At 44.9% G+C, this 25,794-nt stretch overlaps 1 protein-coding gene across 1 annotated transcript in view; it reads right to left on the minus strand.

Annotated features, from left to right (window-relative positions):
• Window positions 1-9,950: 9,950 nt before the first annotated feature.
• Window positions 9,951-25,794, minus strand: part of GCC2 (GRIP and coiled-coil domain containing 2) — a 31,450-nt gene continuing 15,606 nt past the window's right edge. The window contains exons 10-23 of the mRNA XM_081198250.1: window positions 25,420-25,539; window positions 23,989-24,153; window positions 23,795-23,899; window positions 22,685-22,847; window positions 22,002-22,102; window positions 21,805-21,882; window positions 20,118-20,255; window positions 18,728-18,843; window positions 15,763-15,939; window positions 15,308-15,525; window positions 14,174-14,368; window positions 13,596-13,735; window positions 11,175-11,376; window positions 9,951-10,123 (exon numbers count right to left, since the gene is read on the minus strand). Of these exons, the coding sequence (XP_081054376.1) occupies window positions 10,053-10,123; window positions 11,175-11,376; window positions 13,596-13,735; window positions 14,174-14,368; window positions 15,308-15,525; window positions 15,763-15,939; window positions 18,728-18,843; window positions 20,118-20,255; window positions 21,805-21,882; window positions 22,002-22,102; window positions 22,685-22,847; window positions 23,795-23,899; window positions 23,989-24,153; window positions 25,420-25,539 (1,989 nt within the window). The 3' untranslated portion in view covers window positions 9,951-10,052. The remainder of the gene's footprint in view (window positions 10,124-11,174; window positions 11,377-13,595; window positions 13,736-14,173; window positions 14,369-15,307; window positions 15,526-15,762; window positions 15,940-18,727; window positions 18,844-20,117; window positions 20,256-21,804; window positions 21,883-22,001; window positions 22,103-22,684; window positions 22,848-23,794; window positions 23,900-23,988; window positions 24,154-25,419; window positions 25,540-25,794) is intronic.

Below are 25,794 nucleotides of genomic sequence, written 5' to 3' on the forward strand. Positions count from 1 at the left end.
CATGCAAACCGCTACTCTGAATAATGCACTTTATAGGATTTATGGAACCAGCGGGGTAGCGACCCAAAAAAGGGAACCACTGCTCTAGTTCTTTGGAGAATGACCCTCTCCCCACTGCTTTTACAGTTCACATTTCCTACCTCTTAGCTGTGTTTCAAAGACAGCAGATGTTCTGAGATGCCCAGATTATTCACACATTCATTCTGGACTATGTTTGGGTTTTGGACCTGTTAACTGTGACAGGCTTGACCCCTGTGGATTCCTGAGCTCCAGCCCACCTTCTGAAAACGTAATGCAGTTTTAAAAAATGGTTCTCAAAATCTCAAAGCCACGTGCTCTTTCCTGTCCCCTCCACATTTTATGCTTGGATTTACAGAAGACTTTTTTGTCAGTCTCCTCCGGCGAATCGGCTTTCTGCACCACTCGGCCAGTCCTAATCCAAATGTGTAGCTACAGCAAAGAGATCCCGCTTGTGTGTCCTAGCCGAAAATCCATGTGACTGATTGGAACGCCAGAAAGTCAGCCCTAGGAGGAAATCTCATACTCCATCTGTTGTTATGAAGTCTGTCTAGCATATAACAGATGTGGGAGGACTCAAGACTGCTTCAAAAGCATCCCTATGTGGTAGCATTAGCCTTTCAAGAGCATGCATTGGTTCAGAACATGCACAGAGCTGTTTCCCGAAGGTCAAGAAGCAATAAGGAACTTCTTTTTCTTTAGTACAGTGGTACTTCGGAAGTTAAATTCCAGAAGTCAGTTCGGCTTCCAAAACATTCAGAAACCAAGGCGCAGCTTCCGATTGCCACAGATGCCCCGTCAGACGTTCAGGTTCCAAAGAACATTTGCAAACTGGAACACTCACTTCCGGGTTTGCAGCGTTCAGAAGCCAAAACGTTCAACTTGCAAGGTGTTCGGGAACCAAGGTACGACTCTTATTTGTTTTGTGACTTTGCTAAGAAAGAGATTGCAAAACAGTGTAAGCAAGAAACATAATATTTTTTTACACCGGTAATAATTTTTGCAATGGGAGGATAAATAGTGGATGACCTGTGTATGTTTTGCGACTAGTAGTGCAGCAATAAAACTGCTGTACATTTGCAAAGCTAAGCAGGGTCTAATATGGTTTCAAATTGATTGGGGAACCTCTTGTTGAAATTCCCGCATTGCAGGGATTGGACTAGATTACATTTAGACTCAGTATGGAATTGGAATAAAAAAATGTTTTATTCATTTGTATCCCATATTAAAACTTGGACCTTAACTGTGTAGTGTTCTGGTAAATGCTCTCTTTTTTACTGAAAATGAAGATTAATATATAAAATACACAGCACTGATTGCAGAGTCTGAAAACTTCCTGGCACAATTTGGAAAGTCAGATGCCCTGTCAAAAAATGCTGAAAGATATCTGGTCAGGGAGTTGAATCACTCATCACTCTAATCACATGCTAATGCCAAATGGATATGCATGACTCCTGCAACAAAATGTTTTACATTTTTTTTCTTCATTTAGTACATTAAATTGTTGGCGGTAGGATACAGAAATATAAAAACATAAAATCCATACTTAAACCACATCAAAACAAGAACAGTATTAAAAAAATTAAAAAACAAGAACAATCCAGCAGCAGGAAAGAATCCAGATCACTATAGGATGCTTAATGCATAGAAATTGCAACGATAATGAATTTGCTCTCTGGAGGAAGAATTGCATTTTCCCAGAACACAAAACAAACTAATTTGCATTTCTTAGTTTGGGGATAAATGCATTCACAGCTTCCTAAACCAGCCTTTGCAGTGATTTAGGCAGTTTGCTTGTCAGAATCCGTAATGCTTTTTTTTTTGCTGTGTAAACAAGGGCCGAGGGTTGGGAAGTAGGAGATACAAGTTCCAGCCTCAAGGGAAAAGGAGGAAATGGCCTCTTTCACCCTTTGCATGCTTGCCCAAAAAACAGCCATGTGACAAGGAGGAGAGAGGAAGCACCCAGGACTCAAACCCACACGACATATACTATACGGAGCAATTCCCTAGCCACTCAGCCACAACAACAGACAGGAAACAGAGGCAGCATGGAGTATTTTGAGTTCTCCCAAGTTGCAACCCAGCAAGCATTCCTGCATCATACGTTCCCCTGTGCTGTGCTGTTCCACCCCACTTTGGCCATCCCATTGATACATTTTCACCAACACAGCAGATGCACCAGCAGTGGTGTCCCACCAGCAAGCACATTGGGGCTTCCACCCTATCCCATAGCCAGCACGTCTCCTTAATAGCGCTATGAATTCTTGATTTTGTAAATGGTCAAATTTCGCTAATATTTGGGGCAATAAGGGGAGATGCCAGGCAAAGTGTAAAGATACAGGCTGTCACCAGCTCTCCTGTTCAGGAGAACAGATGATGGAGATGGCATCAAAGAACAAAGGTAGCAGGGTCAAAATGTGAGACATTCAGCATAAGGCGAGGAGGGTGAAGTTCTTCTCCCTCCCAGCCTTTCTTTCTCCTCTACTGGGTTTTGCACCTATTCGCCTAAAGGTAAAGGGACCATTAGGTTCAGTCGTGGCCGACTCTGGGGTTGTGGTGCTCATCTCGCTTTATTGGCCAAGGGAGCCGGCGTACAATATGGATGCGGGTGGCTCTGGGTTAAACCACAGAGCCTAGGACTTGCTGATCAGAAGGTTGGCGGTTCGAATCCCCGCGACAGGGTGAGCTCCAGTTGCTCGGTCCCTGCTCCTGCCCACCTAGCAGTTCGAAAGCACCTCAAAGTGCAAGTAGATAAATAGGTAAGGAAGGTAAACGGCGTTTCCATGCGCTGCTCTGGTTCGCCAGAAGCGGCTTAGTCATGCGGGCCACATGAACTTGTTGATCTTTAAAATAGGACTGTCATATTAGAAGGTTTCGCTTTCCTCTGTGCAAACACACAAAAGGCTCCTGTGTGCATTATTTACAAGTTAAAACCTTTGTAGCCTCCATGTGCATGACTGTGTACCTCAGTCCTGCTTGCAGAGACTGCTACACAAACAACAGGACCCTGAGGGCTATTTCCCACCAGCCGCTGGGAGCTGCACCACACATGGAGTTTCCCTGCTGCACCAGAAGCGTGTCAATTCCGTGCCTGTGCGATGGGTGTTGCAATGGAAGCCTTCTGTGCCTCCTAGTAGGGCATGCACAGACTAGGCCAGGCCTGAGCTCTTGGCTCACTCATGCTTAGCGTTTATGCAAGGTTCAGCTGAAACCAAGCCACTCGTTCGCGAAGGAAGCTATTCCAGGGGAGGCTGATGGCACAACTTACCGTACTTATTTTTGTTTATTATTATTATTTATTAAATTTGTATACCGCTCTTTGTCTGAAGAGCCCAATGTGGTTCACAACAGAAAAATGCAACATGAGAAATACAAAATACACGATAAAACTGTCAGGGTTCAAAACTAATGATCCTGACACACAGATAAAAGTTATGAGGAGTAATGTTAGTGAATGCAGCTGCCAGTGAAGTCTTCAGATTTCTGGTGCAGATACAGAGTTGAAATGGTAGGTCCAAACAGTTACACTGAGCCTCTTGGGCTTGCCGATTGGAAGGTCGGCGGTTCGGATCCCCACCGTTGCTCTATCCCAGCTCCTGCCAACCTAGCAGTTCAAAAGCACACCAGTGCAAGTAGATAAATAGGTGCCGCTGCGACAGGAAGGTAAACAGTGTTTCCGTGCGCTCTGGCACTTGTCATGGTGTCCCGTTGCACCGACAGTGGTTTAGTCATGCTGGTCACATGACCCGGAAAGCTGTCGGTGGACAAATGGCTTCCTTGGTCTGAAAAGTGAGATGAGTGCCGCACCCCGTAGTCGCCTTTGACTGGACTTAACCATCCAGGGGTCCTTTGCCTAACAGTTACACAAATACAGAGGAACAGAAACAGACATAGGAAAACCCAGTAACAAAAATGCTATTTGATAAAAAGTGGTTGGGGCAGGTTTTCTAGGGGAGTTGTAGCTGAAATAGGCCCCAAGTTCTTCTTATGAATAACGTTTTAAGAATTTCCCTTGACAGCTTTTTTTAAAAATCAGACACAGACCATTGTGTAGCTGTCTGCTTTCTCTCTCTCTCTTTTTTTTTTTTTTGACCTGACACCTCAACTCTTTTGCAGCTTAAATTAAAATCCAACCTGAAAGGGTGAGGGGAGAAATCATTTTCTCCCATCCCCACAAATATACGATTCCAATATTTCTTTGAAAAAAACCATTTTATTTGGAGCATGATCCACATCCCATTTCTAGAATACTGACACACTCGTTGATTTTAAAGAGTTTTTTAATCATATGGAAAAATTTCCAGCATGTATTTGGTACATTTCTGGTTCCTGCAAAACCTTGCAAAGCATGAAAACAGCACCTAAGCCTCCAGAGAATTAGCTATAAATTTCGACATGCCATTATTTACATTTAGTGTAATGTCTCTCATTGTATATGTACCAACTGATTTCTTCAGACAGACTCATCTGCGAGTTCCCAAATATAGCTCTCATAAAAGCCATGTACTGAAGAATGATTTATTATCATGGGCTGTACAAAAATAGGGCAAGATTACATTTAGTATACTGTATTGACAAGAGTTATGTCCGTGATCTGTTCGACTTCCTTTTTGATTCATTGCCAAGGTTCTGTCTGATCCTTATTAGAGACCGACCTTATGTATTGAATTCAGCCAGCTGCCTTAAGAAATAGCCAGAACATAAGAGATGTGATTTATCATGCCACTGTCTGAGATCTATGCATTCAAATTATGTGTTTACCCAGAAAATTGAATCCTCCAAAGTAGCCTGGTAATTAAATATTCTCCTATGTTTTCCCCCTCATCTGTACTCGCATTTTCAAACAAATTGTTTTAAATGCTGGGTTAGTGTCTAAATAATCACATTACTATCTTGCTGACCATGTGCTATGTAAAGCACAGCAAATTCCTCATACTCAAAAAAACACTTTTGTTATTCCAATGTAGTACTTTTGCTTTAAGAGTATTTATTCAAGGCAGCAAACTGGTACAGGAAGCAAAAATAAATGCTATGCAGTTGTCCTGTGATGGCAGCCTCCGATGTTCCGGTGTTGGGTATGAATTCAGAATAAATTGTGTAGGAAACCTCCACCCAATGGCTCACCACTGACACACCAGAGCAGAAAATGCCCATTTCATAAAGTCATCTTTGTCCTGAAACCATTATGTACCCAACTGTCTCCCAAGTCAAGTCTTGTTCTCTACTGGGTTTATATCCTCTGATCTAACTGTAGAAATGCTACATTCCCTCTTAGCTACAAAGCTAATCCTTTTAAGGCTCTGAACAGTTCATGAGTTATCTGCTCCTGCAGTCACTAGTTGATATTCTTTGCATCTGCTGTACTCTGGATTTATCGCTGGTGACTAGAAACTGGAGACAGCATTCCAGTGAAAGCCTCATCGGTGCCTTGTATAAGATTATAATACTTCCATGGCTGTAGCTGAATTCATGGAACCGTAAGGGACCACTGGGATCATCTAGTCCAACCCCCTGCAGTGCAGGGATCTTTTGCCCAATGTGGGGCTTGAACCCACAACCATGAGATTGAGTCTCAAGCTCTACCAACTGAGCTACACCTAATGTACCCAGGAAATGTCTTTTTGGCAGCTATCTCCCACTCACAGCCAACAATGCAATATCTTCTTTCTTTCTTTGGCGATCAGTCATAGCTGAGTAAGGTTGCCTTCCACGAACACGGTTTTAACAGTGAGTCCGTAAGTAACTGTGGAGGCCAGTTCTGGATCCACATGTCCTTCCACAGTGGGGACATTGGTTTCTGGGCAGGAATTGTACACAGTGTGGATTTGCCAAGCATGCCTTCCTCTTAGCACGTTTCTCCCTTGCATCCTGAGTTCGAGTGTCTTCAAAGCCCATGATACCTTTGGTAAAGGCTGTTCTCCAACTGGAGCGCTCGCAGACCAGTGTTTCCCAGCTGTCAGTGTTTATGCTACATCTTTTTTAGATTTGCCTTGAGACAGTCTTTAAACCTCTTTTGTTGTCCACCAGCATTATGTTTTCCATTTTAAAGTTCAGAATAGAGTAGTTGCTTTGGAAGACGATCATCAGGCATCTGCACAACATGACTAGTCTAACAAAGTTGATGTTGAAGAATCATTGCTTCAACACTGGTGATCTTTGTATGCAATATCTATGTACAGTGGTACCTCTGGATGTGAACGGGATCCGTTCCGGAACCCCATTCGCATCCTGAAGCGAATGCAACCCGCGCCTGCGGGTCGTGATTTGCCACTTCCGCGCATGACGTCAATTTGAGCGTCTGCGCATGCGCGAGCAGAGAAACCCGGAAGTAACGTGCTCTGTTACTTCCAGGTCGCCGCGGAGCGCAACCCGAAAATGCTTAACTTGAAGCTACTTCAACCCGAGGTATGACTGTATATCTAGAAGCAAGCACTACTGAGGTCAATTGGACTCTCAGATAAGTGATTATAGGATAGCCTCAGTGATATTGCAGCCACCTAGGACCAGCAGGCTATGCATAATTTATTTCATCCTTCATCAACGAAAATATTTTGTTTCCTTGCTGCATCAGGATGTCGTTCTGGATTCTTTTTGCAAATATCCAGATATTCTATGCAAGAGCCCAGAATGTGCAATAAATCTTGCTTAGATACAAGACTCATTGACTTAACATGTGATATTTATTCTCTTTTGAACTTTTTTTTGAAGGTAAAAGATAGCTTCCTCATCACTTGCAGCAGGAAGAACAGGAACATACATATTGTGTAGAATGGCCCAGAAGTACCAGCAGCCAAATTAACTGTAACAAATAGCATTTAGAGAACCAGAGATTGCAGACATCTTGCTTTAGAAGTGTAACTATTACTGAAGATGATGTAGAAATGTTGCTAGTTAGCCCTATAGGAAATACAATGGAATAGGAAAAAGCTGCATTTAATAAAAATAGGTAATTTTAATTCCCGCCTCTCCCTTGAAGTGGCTTTAAATACAGTCGTACAGTGGTACCTCTGGTTACAGATGCTTCAGATTACAGACACTTCAGGTTACAGACTCCACTAACCCAGAAATAGTACCTCGGCTTAAGAACTTTGCTTCAGGGTGAGAACAGAAATTGCATGGTGGCGGCGCAGCGGCAGCAGGAGGCCCCATTAGCTAAAGGGGTACCTCAGGTTAAGAACAGTTTCAGGTTAAGAAGGGACCTCCAGAATGAATTAAGTTCTTAACCTGAGGTACCACTGTACCTTGTTTTCCGAACAGCTTAGTTCAAGAACAACTCAGAACTCAAACTTCACAAACCCAGAAGCAGGTGTTCTGGTTTGCGAACTTTGCCTTGGAAGCTGAACGTCCGGTGCGGCTTCCAAGGCTTCTGATTGGCTGCAGTACACTCCTGCAGCCAATCAGAAGCCGCGCCTTGGTTTCTGAATGCTTTGGAAGTTGGACTTCCAGAACGCATTCTGTTCAAAAACCAAGGTACGACTGTATAAGGGTTATAAAAACACAATCACTACACACATTTACACAGAAAAGTCATGTTTTGTACTTATTTTAATCAGCATTCACCCTCCACAATCTTTCTTTGTAGCAAAAGGTTACATTGATACATTGAGAGCAGGAAAACAGTATGTTACATTCATGAGTATAGCATTTTAATTAATATACAATTGAAATTTTCAAAAATAATGAACTATATGCATAATTTATTCACAGTCTGAAACAATAAAAACAGAATTTCAAATGACTTCAAAAAAGAGGAAAAGTGTTTTGTCACAGCTGTTAATAACATTGAAAATCGTATCCCTACCTGCAATCAGTAGCGAGGATTTAGTCAAGCTAATGTGAAAACAGTGAAGAAAGTGCAGGGACAATTTCCTGCTCAGTTTAAATATCTGAACGTACACGGCAGAACATAAAACAAGACATCCAACTCTTAACTATCGCTGTAGAGCTCACATTAGGGGGGAAATGATGTACCACTTACACTGCTGCAGTGAAATAAATTAACGTCCACAGATTTAAAACGTAAAAAATTAAGGCATGGCTGTGCTCTGAAAACAGACCGTTACTAAAGCTGTGCAAAGGTATTTCTAATTAGCCATAGTGAATGAAAACTATGTGTAATTATTGGTGAGAAACGGTTCAAGTGTTTCATATACCTAACAACGGAGCTGGCCGTTTCTGCTTTCTAAATTACAGATGGTAGTCAGTGTAGGTGGTAAAATATCTTAAGCTAATCAGAGTAGCTGTGTTCTCATATTACCCTTTAAGAACAGGTGCATTCATCTGTTTTACTCCGATGTCTGAAAATGCATGCTACTATCTTTACAGAACATAACAACATTTGGGCAACCATATCTTGGCTCAACAAACTGAAATATGGATGGGTCTTTTGTCCACGCACACAGCCCCTTCACATTTCCCTTTGTGCAAGCTGGAGTACAAAACGGGAAGTCTTCTTTTAACTTCAATTCACTTGAGAGAGAAGCAGCTAGCTACCTTAAGAAGTCAGCCGCTTCTATTCTTTGTAGCGCCTGAATGAGTTGGCACATAATCAATGAATATCGAATGCACTGCACGCACATCAAAGCAGTTTAAAATGAACTTATACGAACTTATGCAGCAACCTTCTCCAGACCTTCCACTTTTAAGTTTCAACTCATCTCTCACTTATTAGTAGCAGAGGGAATAACTGGACTTGTAGCATATAGTGGACGGCTGAGCAGATGAATAATGAAGTAGGGCTCACATACCAAGAAAAGAACCCTAAAGATTGGCATGGCTGTTCTGTAAGAAACCTTGTTTTCAGTGGTAGCTGAAAGCATTTGAAAGCCAAAAAAGGAAGGGTAGAAACACTGCGGGAGAACAAGTTACCCAAATTCTCACAATTACCGAGACTAGTTTTAGAAAGTAATTGTTCTGTTTCTAGAATTGTGTTAAGCAGATGTACAAGGCAACGTGAAGTATGGACCCCTTATTAAGTGGTAAAAATGCACCTTTCCTTGGAAGAGCAGCCTAGCTAGAAATTACACAGACCTGACCCCTTCCAGAGAGCCTTCATCTTCGATGACCACTGACAATTATATTTAGAATTCACAACCTTCAGCAAACTCAATCCTATTTTAGGATCTTCCCTTTCAGTAAATTCGTGAGTAGCATAATCATCGACGTCGGCGGCTACTTAAGAATCAGTACAATGCATTTCCCAATCTTTTAATTTAATGAAGTTTTCCCCCGTTTCGTTTTTGAAATGTCACTTTCTAAAGCGTCTTGTTCTTGGTGCTCATTAGCCAATGACTTTAATGCAGAATTCAAGAGGGTATATGACACACAGCAAAATCCCGAACACTAGATATTACCTTATTAAGCTTGAGAAATCACTAAATGAGTTTGGCAAGATTCCTAGAATTGAATAAATTGTAGGGCAGACAGCCAGATTTTTTTAAAAAATTCTGTATGCCCCTCTTTCCTTTTGAAAGACATAAGCAATTCATAAGCTATGTCTTAAAGTACTTTGACGAGAAAAAGCATGCTTCTGATGCTGCTGGTCATAAGGAGGTGGTGATTTGAACAACAAAACTGGAAAACACGTGGTCAGACCTGTCAACTTGAGTCTGATACTCACCAACTTGTATTGTGCATTTTTTTCTGGATAAATAAAAAATGAAGATGTCTGCTGAAGTCGGACACCCCAAACCAGAGTTCCAGTGTACATAAGGTATTTCTCCAAGTGATGGGAGAGGGCAGCTCCAGACACACACACACAAATGTGGAGAGCTTAACAGATGTACAAGACCTCGCATATCTGTAGCCAAAGGCAGTAAAGGGGACCCAAACCTGAAAGCAGAATTCGTTGTTCACACGTCTTCTACAATCCTTAGTTAAAAATCAAGTTACCTGCTTAAAATGGCCAAAAGAGAAAATGACACAAGCTACCCTGGGGCTACACATATATATGCTTCATTCTTCAGTGTTGAGATTCTTCCCAGTGCAATTGCAAACTCTGAACGTTTGAACAAATGAGAAGTCTTATCACAGTCTTATCGCAGTCCTGACCAGCTGTGCAAGTACGACGCCCAGCCTGAAGGTTGCGATGTGCTCTCTTCCTCACCTTAAGAAAAACACACAAAAATCCTTTAAATATGAGCCAATACAGGTTTTCAATCGCACAACCAAAAGCATGATTTAAATGGCCAGTCTATTAATTGTGCCTTAAAATGTGGATATCAAATCTGACTTGAGTCAAAAGCTACCCGTACAAAACGTATAGTTAAGCAAGAATCAGCCATGGAACACTTTCTTGCAGGATCTAGGAATGACAGAATTGTAGATGCAGAACCACATAATTGTAGAGTTGGAAGGGACCCCTGTAGGGTCATCTAGTCCCACCCCAGCCCCATAATGCAGGAATCTTCTGCCCAACGTGGGGCTCAAGCCCACAACCCTGAGATTAAGAGTCTCATGTTCTACCGACTCAGCCATGGATAGTATAGCCATGTTAGTACAGTGGTATTCAGGTTACAGACTCTGCTAACCCAGAAATATTACCTCGGGTTAAGAACTTTGCTTCAGGATAAGAACAGAAATTGTGCAGCGGCGGTGCAGCGGCAGCAGGAGGCCCAATTAGCTAAAGTGGTGCTTCAGGTTAAGAACAGTTTCAGGTTAAAAACGGACCTCCGGAACGAATTAAGTACTTAACCCGAGGTACCACTGTATTATTTTCAGATCAAAAGTTGTGTTCAGCACATTGCTGAACATGCACCCCCCCAAAAAAACCCCCCCGCTGACCTTCTGATCGGCAAGTCCTAGGCTCTGTGGTTTAACCCACAGCACCACCCGTGTCCCTAGTTACATGTTATAGTTTACATTGAAAAACATCTAAGAAACAAGCTACCAGTGACAATTTTAATGTAAAGTTACATGTTATAGTTTACATTAAAATTGTCACTGGTAACTTGTTTCTTAGATGTTGGGAGTTCAAACTGTAGAAAGCCACTCTCTCTCCTTGCAGTTCTGACTGTACGCATGCCCTTGCAGATGGGAAGAGAGCCAGATTTCTCTCAATTTCTATCTTGCTGCAAAGCTCACCACTAACAGCAACTGTCCCACTTCCCTTTCTCTGATAACACCAGTAGCAAAATGAAAATAAAACCTTCATGTACCTTGAGCTATTGCAACTAGTCTTCCTTTTTCTTCTGGACTCAGCTGCAGCATGGTGTCAATGACTGGCAGAAGCCTCTCTCTTTCACTGCCCGATTTTAGGAATATAAACTGGAGCAGAACATTCTTCAGATATTCCAGATTAGCAACAGATTTCTCTCGCTCTTGGTTCCTTTCCAATCGCCTTATTTCACTTTTAAGAAGCTGGAGGTGAAAATCAAAGAAAGATCTCTTAAGATAACCACACGTGGACGCAAAGAAGCCCAACAGGGCACCGTCGTTACATGTTAAGACAAATGGCACGAGGAAAAGGTATGCGCACTTCTGCACCGATCCAAGTTCCTGGGCAGACTGAACATGGCATGAAAGAATGCCGTGATACATTGAGCAGAATAGAACTTGTGCCAGTTCACACTGCTAAATTGCTTCAACATGATCATATATGCAGATACACCAGTGAATGAAGGAAAGGATAAACTTTCCTTACCTTATGAACCACCCTGAACCTTGCGATCATCATCTGAGGCCCTTCTTTTGGTGCACCCTCCACAGGGGGTTTGGAGGGTGGTAACACAAGTGGAATACTCTCCCCAAGGAGGTACGCCTGGTGCCATCCTTGTTTAGCTTTAGGCATGAAGCACAATTTCTCTTCCCCCACCCTGCACCTTTAGACTGTGAACTGAAGGATACTGTGGCCTCTTAGCTGGGTGGGATTTGCAGACCTGCCTTTTTATTGAGAGTGCTTTCTAGTATTTTATTTGAACTGTTGCACTCTTAGGTTTTTATCATCATTTTTAATTGGTTCAGTGAAAATCGCTTTGAGTTACATTCTTAAGAAAAGCAACTAACCAACGCAATAAAAGCAAACAGACTGGGTCATGCAAAGCAACTGAGTGAACAACCGCTGCATGTTTGTCTATATAACAACAACAACAACAACAACAACAACAAATTATTTATACTCTGCCCATCTGGCTGGATTTGGGCAGCTCCCAACAGAATATTCAAAACATGATAAAACCTCAAAAATTAAAAACTTCCCTATACTTCAAAAAGTCAGATAGTTGTTTATTTCCTTAACATCTGAAGGGAGGGCGTTCCACAGGGTGGGCGCCACTATGGAGAAGGCCCTCTGCCTGGTTCTCTGAAACCTTACTTACGCAAGGAGGGAACCGCCAGAAGACCCTCGGCACTGGACCTCAGTGTTTGGGCTGAACAATAGGGATGGAGATGCTCCTTCAGGAATACAGGACCAAGCCTGTTTAGGGCTTTAAAGGTCAGCACCAACATTTTGAATTGTGCTCAGAAACGTACTGGGAGCCAATGTAGGTCTTTCAGATGTTATATAGTCTCGGTGGCCACTCCCAGTCACCAGTCTAGCTGTCTAGCAGCGGCAATAATGGGCACAGCCTATTTCAGATTAACTTTTTCCCATGCAGTGATGCACCCCCATATGAGACCACAAGGAGAAACTCAGCAGCATGAACTGGCTCTCAGATGCACTGAAACCAGCAGAAGAAAGACACTGAGAATCTGGGTGAGAGAGGAAGCTAGAGGAAAGCCTCCTATGAAGTAGTTGCTATAGCTTCTCCTAGTGGTGACATCCCCTTCCAACAGTGTTTCAAGGAGCTGTGGGCAAGCAGGAACTCCCATAGGAAGTCAGGAAGCCAAGAATACAGGCTCCCCACATCCCGGCTTCCGGCAATTTAAAGGGGCTGGCAGTCTCAAAGTATCTGTTGATATACGGGACACAGTCAACCTCTTTTTGAGGGTCCCTCTCCCCTTCGGTCTTTCACACTTCTCACCACTGAGTCAAAAGCAGTCACTGAAGCCCTCAAGCTTCTGCTTGGAAGCGGAGCTTGACTCAAGCTCGCCCCATTTCCGACTCTTTCTAATCACTTATGGGACTGTGCACCAGGAAACTGACTGTGTAAAAATGCTTTCCTCCGGTGACAGTGATGGAGTCTCCTCGCCTCGTCCCAATTGCTTCCCATTTCACAGTATTCTCCCTGACAGGCAACTGATATTCTTAGCTGTCAAAAATCTATTTGGCTAATTTCCAGTTCCTGATTTTCCTAGACCTCTGAGACTCTGGGGAGGCTTCCCTCCTACTTCATATTCTGCCTTTTAACAGTCTATTAGCCCACGTTCATTTACATTTCCTGACATTGCCTGACTCCTTTTCCTAGGGAAGAACCAAAAACTGTTAATAGAAGATTCCATTGTGTGAGGATTTGTTAGTCCTCACGATCACAAAGGTGGGGAAGACAGTATTTCTGTGAGCTGATGGGGAGAAGCTGTCAAGTTGTGGGAACGAGAATAGCACTGAGTTCACATAACCACAAAAGGATTTTTAGGCTTTGCAAACAAAAACTGATGCACCATGCAGTTCATCAGAGCTTGGTAAGGATATGCCTGCTAACCTTTATTTGTTCCATGAGGATTACGTTGGTGGCTTCCGATTCACGCAGCAGTCCATTTAAGTGATCCGCGCTCTTTGACGTGGTGTTCAGCTTCTGCACCAACTCTTCTTTGGTGAGTTCAGCTTCCCAGTGAGGCGCTTCTAAAATGGTTCACAATAAGCCAGGTTCAAATGTGATTGATGCTTCTACTATTTCTTACGGCTGCAAGGTGTGTATATGTTAAGGGGAATGCAGGTTGAGCAGGTTATGTGCATGGCAACTGGTGACGGTGCATGTTCACCAGGTTTCATGAAGAACATGCGCATACGTTTTCCGTAAACCTGCTGCCCTGGGATCCTGTCACAATACACAGAATCTTCAACAGGCCTTGAAGAACGTGCATCTCTAGGCTGAATTTGACATTCCCTAGACCATATGTGCATCATCATGGCTCATGATGAGGGCTAAACATGAAGAAAGTATGACAGACCTCAATGCAACAATAAAGAAGTCGTACAACTTGTGCCAAGTTCTGCATTGTGCCAAAAACAGAACTTTAAAATACGAACTGCATCAATGCATGAGCAAGCCTTCCTTACCAAATTTTGCATCAGGGGTATTAAGAAGCTGTTCCAACGACGGCATGTAAGTACTGGCAGAAGATACAGACTCTGTGTCAGTGGTTTCCATTCCTTCGCCCTCCTCCCTGGTTATAGTGTGCACATCGAGAAGAGGAAGGTCAGTGCTCCTCCGCTCTCGCAAGTTCTTTGCTGGAAGGTTGGACGGAGCAGAACCTGGAAAAATAAGCCATTATAAAGCAATTCCGAGACAAAACAAAACAAAACATTTGGAAGGGAATTACCTAAACATTGTTAACAGCCTATTTTTTTTTTAAAGTAACAAAAGACACACTGCTGTACAACATAGAAATGCCCCAGGATAACTGTTGATTCATTCCTGAAGCAGAACAGGGGTCAGCAAACATTTTCAGAAGGGCCAGTCCACTGTCCCTCAGACCTTGTGTGGCCGGACTATATATTCTTTTTTTTTTTGGGGGGGGGGGAGAACGAATTCCTATGTCCCACAAATGACCCAGAGATGCATACATTCTACTCATGTAAAAACAGCAGGCAGGCCCCACAAATCACCCAGAGATGCATTTTAAATAAAAGGACACGTTCTACTCATGTAAAAACACGCTGATTCCTGGACCGTCCACGGGCAGGATTTAGAAGGTGACTGGGCTAGATCTGGTCCCCGGGCCTTAGTTTGCCTACCCATGATCTAATCCCTACCCACCTGGATATAAAAACAGTAACAGAGGTGGTTTCAGGGAAGCTCCTGCAAGCACTTGCTCAGCTACAGGAAGGAGGTGGGAGCCCTCAGACCTCCGTACAGCATGAGGCCTGGGGGAGGGGCAAATTTTGGACTGGCTCAGGGTGCCGTAATACCAAAGTCTGCCCCGATAGTTTTAAGAGTAAAACCGCTTGGCTCTGCAGAGGTGCGCCCCCCCCCCAAAAAAAACCTCTGCTACCATCCTGCCTAACAGGAAAACTAGTCCTGCTACAGGACATTGTGTAATAGGAGACTCGAATCGGTGACAGAATTGGCAATTCACCTTACATGAAGCTGGGGAATAGAGTCCTAAGTGGAGTTTATTCGACAAGCACAGAAACAGTTGCTAGGTGAGCTCAGCTCAGCATTATTCCTTCAGTGAGTATCGGATAACTTACTTTTGGTGTTTGGCTCGCTTTTGAGTTGAAAAAGCTGGGCTTCTACTTTGGACAGCTGCTGCTGCAAGGTCTCCACCGTCTTCCTGTGCTCTTCTTGCAGGTGCCGGACTTGATCGCGGAAACTGTTGCGAAGAGCTTCATTCTGGGCTGTCAGCTGGCTGACAATCTGCGAGTGCTCCGACTTCATCACCATGTTTTCAGACTGGATTGTGCAGAGCCTGGAAGGTATTTCCACCCAACCAAAGAATGTCCATGTTAGTTAAACAAGGAACTGTTAATGATGTCTCAACTTAGGGAGGGGGTGGAGAACAGCAAGAATTTATTGAAGCATCTTCCCACCATAGGAACACCGAAGGCATGGAGGCTTTTAGCTCCAAAGATCCGCTTGGGCACAAAATTCAAAGATGAAACACCAGTCATCAGTACAATGGAATTTACAAGGTGTATTAACGTACTTTTCTCGGAGCTCTGCTTCCTTTGCCACAGTCTCCTGAAGAATTTTATTGTGCCTTTCCAGCAGAGTGTCGTGTTCAGTCTGCAGTGACTGAAGCTCGGTTATATTCATTTGTAAGTTATGCTGAGTGTCTTGCAATTTGATCTTCAGTTGGTCTATTATATTTTCCATGTGTTCTCTAAAGAAAAGAAAAACACACTACTAAACACGGCAAGCGTGTACCTTTTCCTGAACCTTCAAGTGTACCTTCCTAAATCACAAAAAATGGAATTCTTCTATGACTGAATCTACATGGTTCCAAATCCGTAACAGAATTGAAGAATGTAAGGCTGAAAGAAGTGATGAATGGATCTGAATTTCATCATACACACCCAAAGCAAATCAAACTTTTGTACTTTGGAACAAGCGGAACTCCACAAACAAGAGCATGGAAGTTTGCCACATCGTATGGCTGCTGCGTGCTAAATGGACTGGAGAAATACAAGCAGGATCACAATGACTGCATAGGAGGAGAGGGAAGTTAAATAGAGGTATATTTTAGTGTTACATCTGAATCAGACAAATATTAAGTGTACTATGAACCTTTTTTGTCTCTATTTCCACTTGGAACTACCGTATTTTTCGCCCCATAAGACGCACCGGCCCATAAGACGCACCTAGTTTTTTGGGGGGGAAATAAAGGAAAAAATTTTTATTTCCCCCCCCCCCCCAGGTGCGCTGCGCTACACCAGGAGCTTGGGGCGTGCGGAGCTCAGCGCGCCCCAAGCTTCTGCGTGCAGGCAAGGTCTCCGCTAGCGTGGGAGAGCTGGGCGCCTCTCCCAGGGCTAGCGGACCCCTGCGCTAATCCAGAAGCTTGGGACGAGCTGAGGTCAGCGCGCCCCAAGCTTCTGCGTGCGCGCAAGCAGTCCGCTATCCTTGGGATAGCCGCGGGGCTCTCCCAGGGCTAGCGGATCGCTGCGCTACACCAGGAGCTTGGGGCGTGCTGAGCTCAGCGCGCCCCAAGCTTCTAGGTGCGCGCAAGCAGTCCGCTGCCGCCCCAAGCCTCGCGCACCCGGTGGGACCTCCTGCCGGGTGCGCGAGGCTTGCAGACACTCGCCCGAAGCAGGGAGAGCCCTCCGGAGGGCTCCCCGTGCTTCGGGCGACAGGCTGCCGCCCCAAGCCTCGCGCACCGGGCGGGACCTCCTGCCGGGCGCGCGAGGCTTGCTGGCATTCGCCCGAAGCAGGGAGAGCCCTCCCCAGGGCTCCCCGTGCTTCGGGCAACAGGCTGCCGCCCCAAGCCTCGCGCACCGGGCGGGACCTCCTGCCGGGCGCGCGAGGCTTGCAGGCATTCGCCCGAAGCAGGGAGAGCCCTCCCCAGGGCTCCCCGTGCTTCGGGCGACAGGCTGCCTCCCCAAGCCTCGCGCACCGGGCGGGACCTCCTGCCGGGTGCGCGAGGCTTGCAGACACTCGCCCGAAGCAGGGAGAGCCCTCCGGAGGGCTCCCCGTGCTTCGGGCGACAGGCTGCCGCCCCAAGCCTCGCGCACCGGGCGGGACCTCCTGCCGGGCGCGCGAGGCTTGCAGGCATTCGCCCGAAGCAGGGAGAGCCCTCCCCAGGGCTCCCCGTGCTTCGGGCGACAGGCTGCCGCCCCAAGCCTCGCGCACCGGGCGGGACCTCCTGCCGGGCGCGCGAGGCTTGCAGGCATTCGCCCGAAGCAGGGAGAGCCCTCCGGAGGGCTCCCCGTGCTTCGGGCGACGGGCTGCCGCCCCAAGCCTCGCGCACCGGGCGGGACCTCCTGCCGGGCGCGCGAGGCTTGCAGGCATTCGCCCGAAGCAGGGAGAGCCCTCCCCAGGGCTCCCCGTGCTTCGGGCGACAGGCTGCCTCCCCAAGCCTCGCGCACCGGGCGGGACCTCCTGCCGGGTGCGCGAGGCTTGCAGACACTCGCCCGAAGCAGGGAGAGCCCTCCGGAGGGCTCCCCGTGCTTCGGGCGACGGGCTGCCGCCCCAAGCCTCGCGCACCGGGCGGGACCTCCTGCCGGGTGCGCGAGGCTTGCAGACACTCGCCCGAAGCAGGGAGAGCCCTCCGGAGGGCTCCCCGTGCTTCGGGCGACAGGCTGCCGCCCCAAGCCTCGCGCACCGGGCGGGACCTCCCGCCGGGCGCGCGAGGCTTGCAGGCATTCGCCCGAAGCAGGGAGAGCCCTCCGGAGGGCTCCCCGTGCTTCGGGCGACAGGCTGCCGCCCCAAGCCTCGCGCACCGGGCGGGACCTCCTGCCGGGCGCGCGAGGCTTGCTGGCATTCGCCCGAAGCAGGGAGAGCCCTCCGGAGGGCTCCCCGTGCTTCGGGCAACAGGCTGCCGCCCCAAGCCTCGCGCACCGGGCGGGACCTCCTGCCGGGCGCGCGAGGCTTGCAGGCATTCGCCCGAAGCAGGGAGAGCCCTCCGGAGGGCTCCCCGTGCTTCGGGCGACGGGCTGCCGCCCCAAGCCTCGCGCACCGGGCGGGACCTCCTGCCGGGCGCGCGAGGCTTGCAGGCATTCGCCCGAAGCAGGGAGAGCCCTCCGGAGGGCTCCCCGTGCTTCGGGCGACGGGCTGCCGCCCCAAGCCTCGCGCACCGGGCGGGACCTCCTGCCGGGTGCGCGAGGCTTGCAGGCATTCGCCCGAAGCAGGGAGAGCCCTCCAGAGGGCTCCCCGTGCTTCGGGCGACAGGCTGCCGCCCCAAGCCTTGCGCACCCGGTGGGACCTCCTGCCGGGCGCGCGAGGATTGCAGGCATTCGCCCCATAAGACGCACCCCGATTTCCCCTTCATTTTTGGAGGGGAAAAAGTGCGTCTTATGGGGCGAAAAATACGGTAAGATTCTAGATCTACTTTGCAAATACACTGAGGCAATCTGTGAACTGAGAAACTTTGAACCCTAAGATTAACAAACACCCTGAGAATGGAATTTTGATTTAAACCAGCATCCACCAAAACCTTCCAACTGTGCAACACTTACCTTTCTTGCTTGGTCACATCCGCTTCAGAGTGAGAAGACTTGTTCTTCTGTTTTAAAACATTATGAACGCGGACTTTGTAGCTTTCAAATTCAGAGGTTACAGCAGAGTATTCTGCCTGCAATGTCATATGGAGGCAGAAGGTTATTTCAATTTGCATAAGGAACAAAACCTAAACGTTACTTGTGATGCACATGTAGATATACACATCCAATCACACACTTCTTTTTTAATTAGAGAAATATTACACCCCTCCCTTGAGCTTCACAGGATAATCTGTTCTTAAATGATGACAGTAAAAAAACAAAACACCTTTGTTTCAAAGGCACATCATTTGTAGCTTCAATGCACACATTTAATGCATGACCAAGTACAATGCTATTTTGTAATCCAAGTGTAACCAACGACAACCAATAACAATTACAATGCAAGCCAGGGGCAGAAACCTCACAAGCCATGCTTCTGTTCCATGACACATCCTGCCATCACAAGCCAGTCCCCTCCTACACACACATCAATCACACGCCTAGTTATAACTGACACGGATTCTGAGTCATTCTGCTTTGTAAAAGCAACCAAGAAGATAGATAATTCTATGTTCAGTTTGGAAGTCTGCTGAAGAGCATGCAAAATAACACTGCCCAGAAAGCAAAAACAGGAATCATTTATCTTTGTGCAGTAAACACAAAGGGGTGGGAGGTTCAAGCAGTACAAGTGTTCTTTGCAACTGATTGAAAACTCTTTGTAACTTGATTCCCCTTCCTGCTCCCCAAAATACCCTTATGGGAAATACAGCTTTTTCCACTCCACTCCATCTGTTACAAAGTACAAATCCCAACTTTCGCCAGTTCGGGTGTTCTAAATGCAGCTGAATTACCTTCCATACAATCAGATTAATTTAACCTGTATATCGCAAAGCCTAAAATAATATCTATATACATACTGTGGTGCTTAGCACCTCTAACTTTAACCTCCTTGCAACCAGTCAGACTTTTCTCTTTTATGCTGCATTTGTATCTAAGGCATAGCAACCCCAGGAAAGTCTACCAGTCATGGATATACGGCAAAATCGAAAGAAAAGTAAGATGCCAAGCAGTTTTGCTCATAGGGAAAGATGACGAATTAATTCTCCTAAAAGGAACTGTTGCATGCCATGGTGAGCATTTGGTCTTTAGAACTAAGATTGACTTTAATAAAAACATTGGCTCTTCACTAGCCCCTTGGAGATCTGAGAGGCGCACAAAGCTGGGAAACTTAATAATTCATTTTTCAAAAGTACTGAATGTCAGGCAGCATCTCCCAACCTCTAATCAACTGTTAAGATGCTTACTGGACGTTTTCATAGAGGAGCCATTCCTTAGGAACTGGAATCCCTCCCCCACAAGAAAATACCTTTGCTGTACTACATTCCTCTTGAAGAGCTGCTAATTTCTGCTGATAAGTACTCTGCACCCTCTGGTGTTGCTCTAGTGAAGTCCGCAGGTGTTCCTGTATCCTGTGTTTTTCTGAGGTTATATCGGCCAACTGGATCTGTAAAAGGACATTCACAGATCCAAAAGATTTGAATTTAGCTGTTGACAATGGTGTTTTCTCATTAAATGAAAAGTTATTGCTACAAGTTTCCATTTTGGATTGGACAGTAATAAGGAATATCAAATTGACAAAATCTGAAGCTTTCAAGAACCCTCTGGAACAATTTTGGTGGCACAGGAATACCTTTACTTTGCTTTTTCACTCTTTTCCATAGCAAAAGTGCTCCACTTAGCAGCTTAGGTCTGGTTGTTGCAAAAGAGGATACTGTTTTGTTGCTAAATTCGAAAATATGTAAATGGTCAAATGTTTAACAAGTGGCATGAAGCGATGAATTCAAGTAGTTGCAGTTAACCAAGAGCTACTTGATATAAAAACATCCTTACACATAAAGTTGCACGTAAAAACTGTGTATGAAATTTTTGTCATGGAATTTATAGCCTGGAATTCCTGCAGCTTCCAAAAACGTATTCACGTGGAGAAAAAATGAGACACACCATTTTGGCCAAAGACTTTAGTCATATGTGACATTGTATATTTCTCACTGCACTAATGTAGGAAAAGAAGTGAAATGAATATAACATTGACCACAAAACATAGTGGCGTGGCATGAGTGGAGAACAGATGCAGCTTGGCAATCCAATTTACAAGCTGCTTTTAATTTTATTAAAAGGAATATATTTGGAACAATCCTGTCAAGCATTTTGGGGCCCCACACTGATTTCAATAGTTGTCCGCACACGCCTAACTCTCTTCACTGAAATCAACAGGACTTTAAAAGGCTCAGTTTTGATTGGATTGTGCCCAGTTTCTTTATTCTCAGACTTGAAATCTATCCTGGGCATTGGGGAGGGCCTGGGTACAGAAAACGACCACAATGACATCCAGATCCAAAAGCATGTAATAGCAGTATGTACACAACTACTCCAAAGTAAAGGGACGCGGGTGGTGCTGTGGTCTAAACCACAGAGCCTAGGGCTTGCCAATCATAAGGTTCGAATCCCCACGACAGGGTGAGCTCCCGTTGCTCGGTCCCTGCTCCTGCCAACCTAGCAGTTTGAAAGCACATCAAGTGCAAGTAGATAAATACTCCGGCGGGAAGGTAAACGGCGTTTCCATGCGCTGCTCTGGTTTGCCAGAAGTGGCTTAGTCATGCTGGCCACATGACCCGGAAGCTGTACACCGGCTCCCTCGACCAATAAAGCGAGATGAGCGCCGCAACCCCAGAGTCGTCCGCGACTGGACCTAACGGTCAGGTGTCCCTTTACCTTTAATCCAAAGTAACACCACCAAACTCAGTGGTGCTTATTCTGGAAACTGAGTCAAAGAGTGCATCCTTACTTAGTAAGGTTTTATTGATTTCAATGCAACTTATTTGTAGATACGTAACAGCAGAATGTCACCTTGAAAAATGTAGTATTTCAGGGAGATAGAATGTATGATAGCAATTGATTGCAGTTACGGTTTTTAACATACAGCTTTAGCTACCACTCTGGGGAGGTGCAACACTGTGCATCTCACTATTTTTTATTGGGGGGGGAGAGCTTGCCTTATAAACTTCGACTTGCTGCTGACTTGCTTCCAACTCCCCTTTTAAAGATGCTTGAAGCCTCAGAAGTTCATTTCCCTGCAAAACAAGAGCATCTTGAATAATTTAGCACTATGCTGCAGAAGAGCGAAATGAAGCAGCACCATTATTACTGTGTCAGAAGAGAGAACAAATCATTAGAAAGCACAGGGACTTACTGCTTGCTTTGAGTCAGCCAATTCCTTTTTCGTTTTCACCAGCAGCTGTTTGATCTTCGTGTTTTTCCCCTCATACTCTTGTACAGTATTCTGGAATGATTCTAGTGAACAAAGTAAACGTTGAAGGTAATTTATTCAGAAAGCAAGCAGCAGAACTTTCAATGAAATTCTTCCAGATTTTCCTATAAAGGCTTAGAAAGAAGAAATGAAGCTTCCTTCTTGCTCCTTGATTTAAACTTTTTACTAGAATTAAAACTATACCAGAATGTTGCAATTTTCACTTTAAAATACTATTTTCAGATAAGAAATGCTTTAAACCCAACTAAAAATCTAGACATCCTTTTAGAAGAAATAAGAGTGAATGAACAGCCATAAAGATTTATCATTGATGTGAAAAAATATTTCTAAGGGGTGTTGGCTTTTCCAACCTACTGAACTTTAAACATTTGTGAAGTGGCATATACTGCCACTGATTTGTAAATGCTATGGCACTTTGTTAATCCTAACAAAATAAATTTCTTGCAAAGTTATTCCTATCTACTGGATAAGAGGCCATTGACCTCTGTTTGGAGAATGTAGCTTCTCTGCTATTCTGAGGCATACCTATAAAAAACCCTCTTACTGTACTGAAACATCCACAAAAACTTATTTAGACACAAGGAGGAGTTTAGTGCGCTACTCACTGATTTCTTCCTGCAAAGTCTCTTGCTTCTGCTTCTGAATTTTAATCTCTTGCTCAAGGTCTTCAATTCTGCTGCTTTTGTCAGTAATCTTTTGATTAAGTTCTTTTACACAACGCTCATAATCAGCCATTTCCATGTCCATCACTGTACTCTTATGCGCATCCTGTAGGTTTACAAACACACGGCACCTGCAAGTTTTAACTTCTACCGCTGCTTTGGCTGGTCCCGTAGACCTAACCTTCCTGCCAAACATTTATTCTTTAGCCCCGTTTAACATGCCAGGGAATACCCAAATAAAAAACAAGATTCTATATATCAGGCACATCCAACTCCAAAGAGACTGCAATCTACTCCCAGTATAAAATAAATGGCAGTGATTTACCTACTGTTGAGCTTTGGGGGGGGGGGGTTGGTTTAGCCAAAGTTGTCAAACTTTTTTGGGGGTGGGGGTGGCCAGAATTGTTCAGCTTTTTTCACAAAGCGCTACAAATAAGTTTGCTTTAGCATTCCACATTTCAAAACGTTCACAAATGCTGTGGCACCAACACAGGAAACTAGCGCCGGGAGACGGAGGCGAGGACATTACTTGTCCGCGATCGACCAAGTTCGTGTGGCGATCTACCTGTCAATCGCGATCGACTGGTTGGATATCCCTGCTGTATATGAATCACCAACAACTTGTGAATTGGCCTGGAGACCCCATGCTGAATCAGAAGGTCCCTTGGCCTTTAGAAGAGACTTGGAGGAGGGGGGAAACCCAGCAAAGACCTATTCTGTAGTTCTGCATGCTCTTTTATGGATTCTACCTTCTGAAGAAGAAGAAGAAGAGTTTGGATTTGATATCCCGCTTTCTCACTACCCGAAGGAGTCCTCCCCCACAACAAACACTCTGTGAGGTGAGTGGGGCTGAGAGACTTCAGAGAAGTGTGACTGGCCCAAGGTCACCCAGCAGCTGCAGGTGGAGGAGCGGAGACGCGAACCCGGTTCCCCAGATTACGAGTCTACTGCTCTTAACCACTACACCACACTGGCTCTGAGTGAAAAGATGGTAAATGTGCAAAGAAAAGACAGGGGGGGAAAGAGAGAGGTAGATATAAACTACCAGGCTACCTTCTTTGCCAACTCCAGCTCTTCTAGAATTTTCTGGAGATGCTTCTTTTCTTTCTGAAGTTGTGTTTGAAGTTCTTCAACTTCTTTTGCAGCATTAGTGTGGTCCTGCAAAGAAAATAGCGCAAGGGCTACTCATTCAGAAATAGCTATCTTACTGTGTTCTACTTTCTGCTCTCCTAACACATGTCACTCACCTTTATCTTTTGTTCTTTTAGAAGCTTTTCAGCTTCGAGTTCTTTATCGACTTTTGCTTTGGCCCTCTGAGTTTCCAGGAGCTGTGTTTCTAGCAGCTTAGTGTTAGTTTGCAAAGTCTGAACACGAGTCAAGAGGTCTTCATTAGCAGAACGCCACTGGTCTTGCTAAAAAGGATAGTAGCAGCATTAGCAGAGTCAGGATGGGAAATATTCAGCTACACCACTTAAAACACTGGGGATTTCACCCAGATACCATTTTCAAAAGCCAGACTCCCCCTCGCCCCCCGTGTGAGGCTTAAAATAACTTGCTTAAAAGCCTTCCGTTCACACAGGCTTGCCATGTAGTGTGAACAGCCATACTTTGTATGCCACTAAATATATTACACTGTTTTTCTGAATTTTATTTTGTATATGCTTTACAGTATTACGGCATACACCATTCTGGTATTTTCTACATTGAACTGCACTGGAATTCTTACCAAAAAACACCCCCCTAACATAAACATACTTGAAAAATATTAATTGCTTTTAACCCACTTTTGTTACTTTAATGGCCTGAGTCCTGGATACATCGATCTCAGGAGAGCTTAAATATGCCTGATTCTAAGCAAATGTATGATTCGAGTGGTTCCTTTCTGCAAATTGTCCCTAGTGGTAATGATACAGCACAAGAAAACTACTGCAGACAACCCTGCGTGATATAACATTTTGGTCAGTTGGAACAGATATTAATGATCAGAACCACTTTCTCATAGTTCCCCGGAAGGACAAAGATATCTAATACAAGTTGGCTCATTTCTTATATACTTATACATTTCTTATATACAATATACTTAAAGAACTGCATAATTTAAGAATACATTGGGGTGGGGATAGAGAATCACCTGTCTCTAACAAAACTTATTTCCACTTTAAAAAATAAATCTGTGCCACCTTCAGAGGCACTAAATACTATCTAAACAATATTTTTTTAATGAAATTCAAAATTAAACCTTTATGTTCTTCTGTGAAAATAAAGAACCAGATTTCATTATAGACTTTTTCTACCTTTGTATTTCAAAAAAAATCAGTCTTTTGGATTGGTAGCAATCAGCTATGATAGTGAAAAAAAGCCTCCATTCCAGGCAGCACTGCTGTGAACTAAAAATGGTGTGGGCTGGGGGAAGAGTGGGGATGCTGTTACCCTCAAGACCTGCAGTAGGTTTCTCAGAGTCATGTGGCTGGCCACTCTTGGAAAGAAACAGTGCTCAACTAGAAAACAAGTGAAGTGCCCAAGATCACAAACAGGGGCTCAAGCCCTGCAAATGCAAAATTCATTTTCTAGTCTCAAGACTGCTCACTCCCCAATCTCCTCCCATTAATTCTCACTTTTGCTCCCCCCACCCCAAATAAGAACAAATTCCATTTGTATATATGTTATATAACCAGCACCTGCTGAGTAGAGTTTTCCAGCTGTCTCGTCAGGTCATCTATTTGGTGTTCAAATTTACGAACTCGCTCTTTTTCAATGTCCAGCTGCTCTGCTTGCTTGTCAAACTCTGTTAAAAGATTCTTGGAGCACATACACATTCTATTAAGCCTTTATTTACGAGCCCACAACGTTCTGTATGCATAAGCAGCCATATTCTTTGTCAAGGTAGCACCAGGAAACAGAGCTACTTCTTAACATGGAAATAAACCTAGATTTTACTTCCTGGATACCTGTCTGAAAGATCTGCACTGGTGCATCCGACAGCAACTATACTGTTATATACCGCAAAGCAAAATGGCATGCTAGATGAAAGCATTAAAAGTTCACATTATGTT

This window comes from Podarcis bocagei (assembly GCF_964188305.1).
Source record: "Podarcis bocagei genome assembly, chromosome: 6".
In the NCBI taxonomy this organism is placed as follows: domain Eukaryota; kingdom Metazoa; phylum Chordata; class Lepidosauria; order Squamata; family Lacertidae; genus Podarcis; species Podarcis bocagei.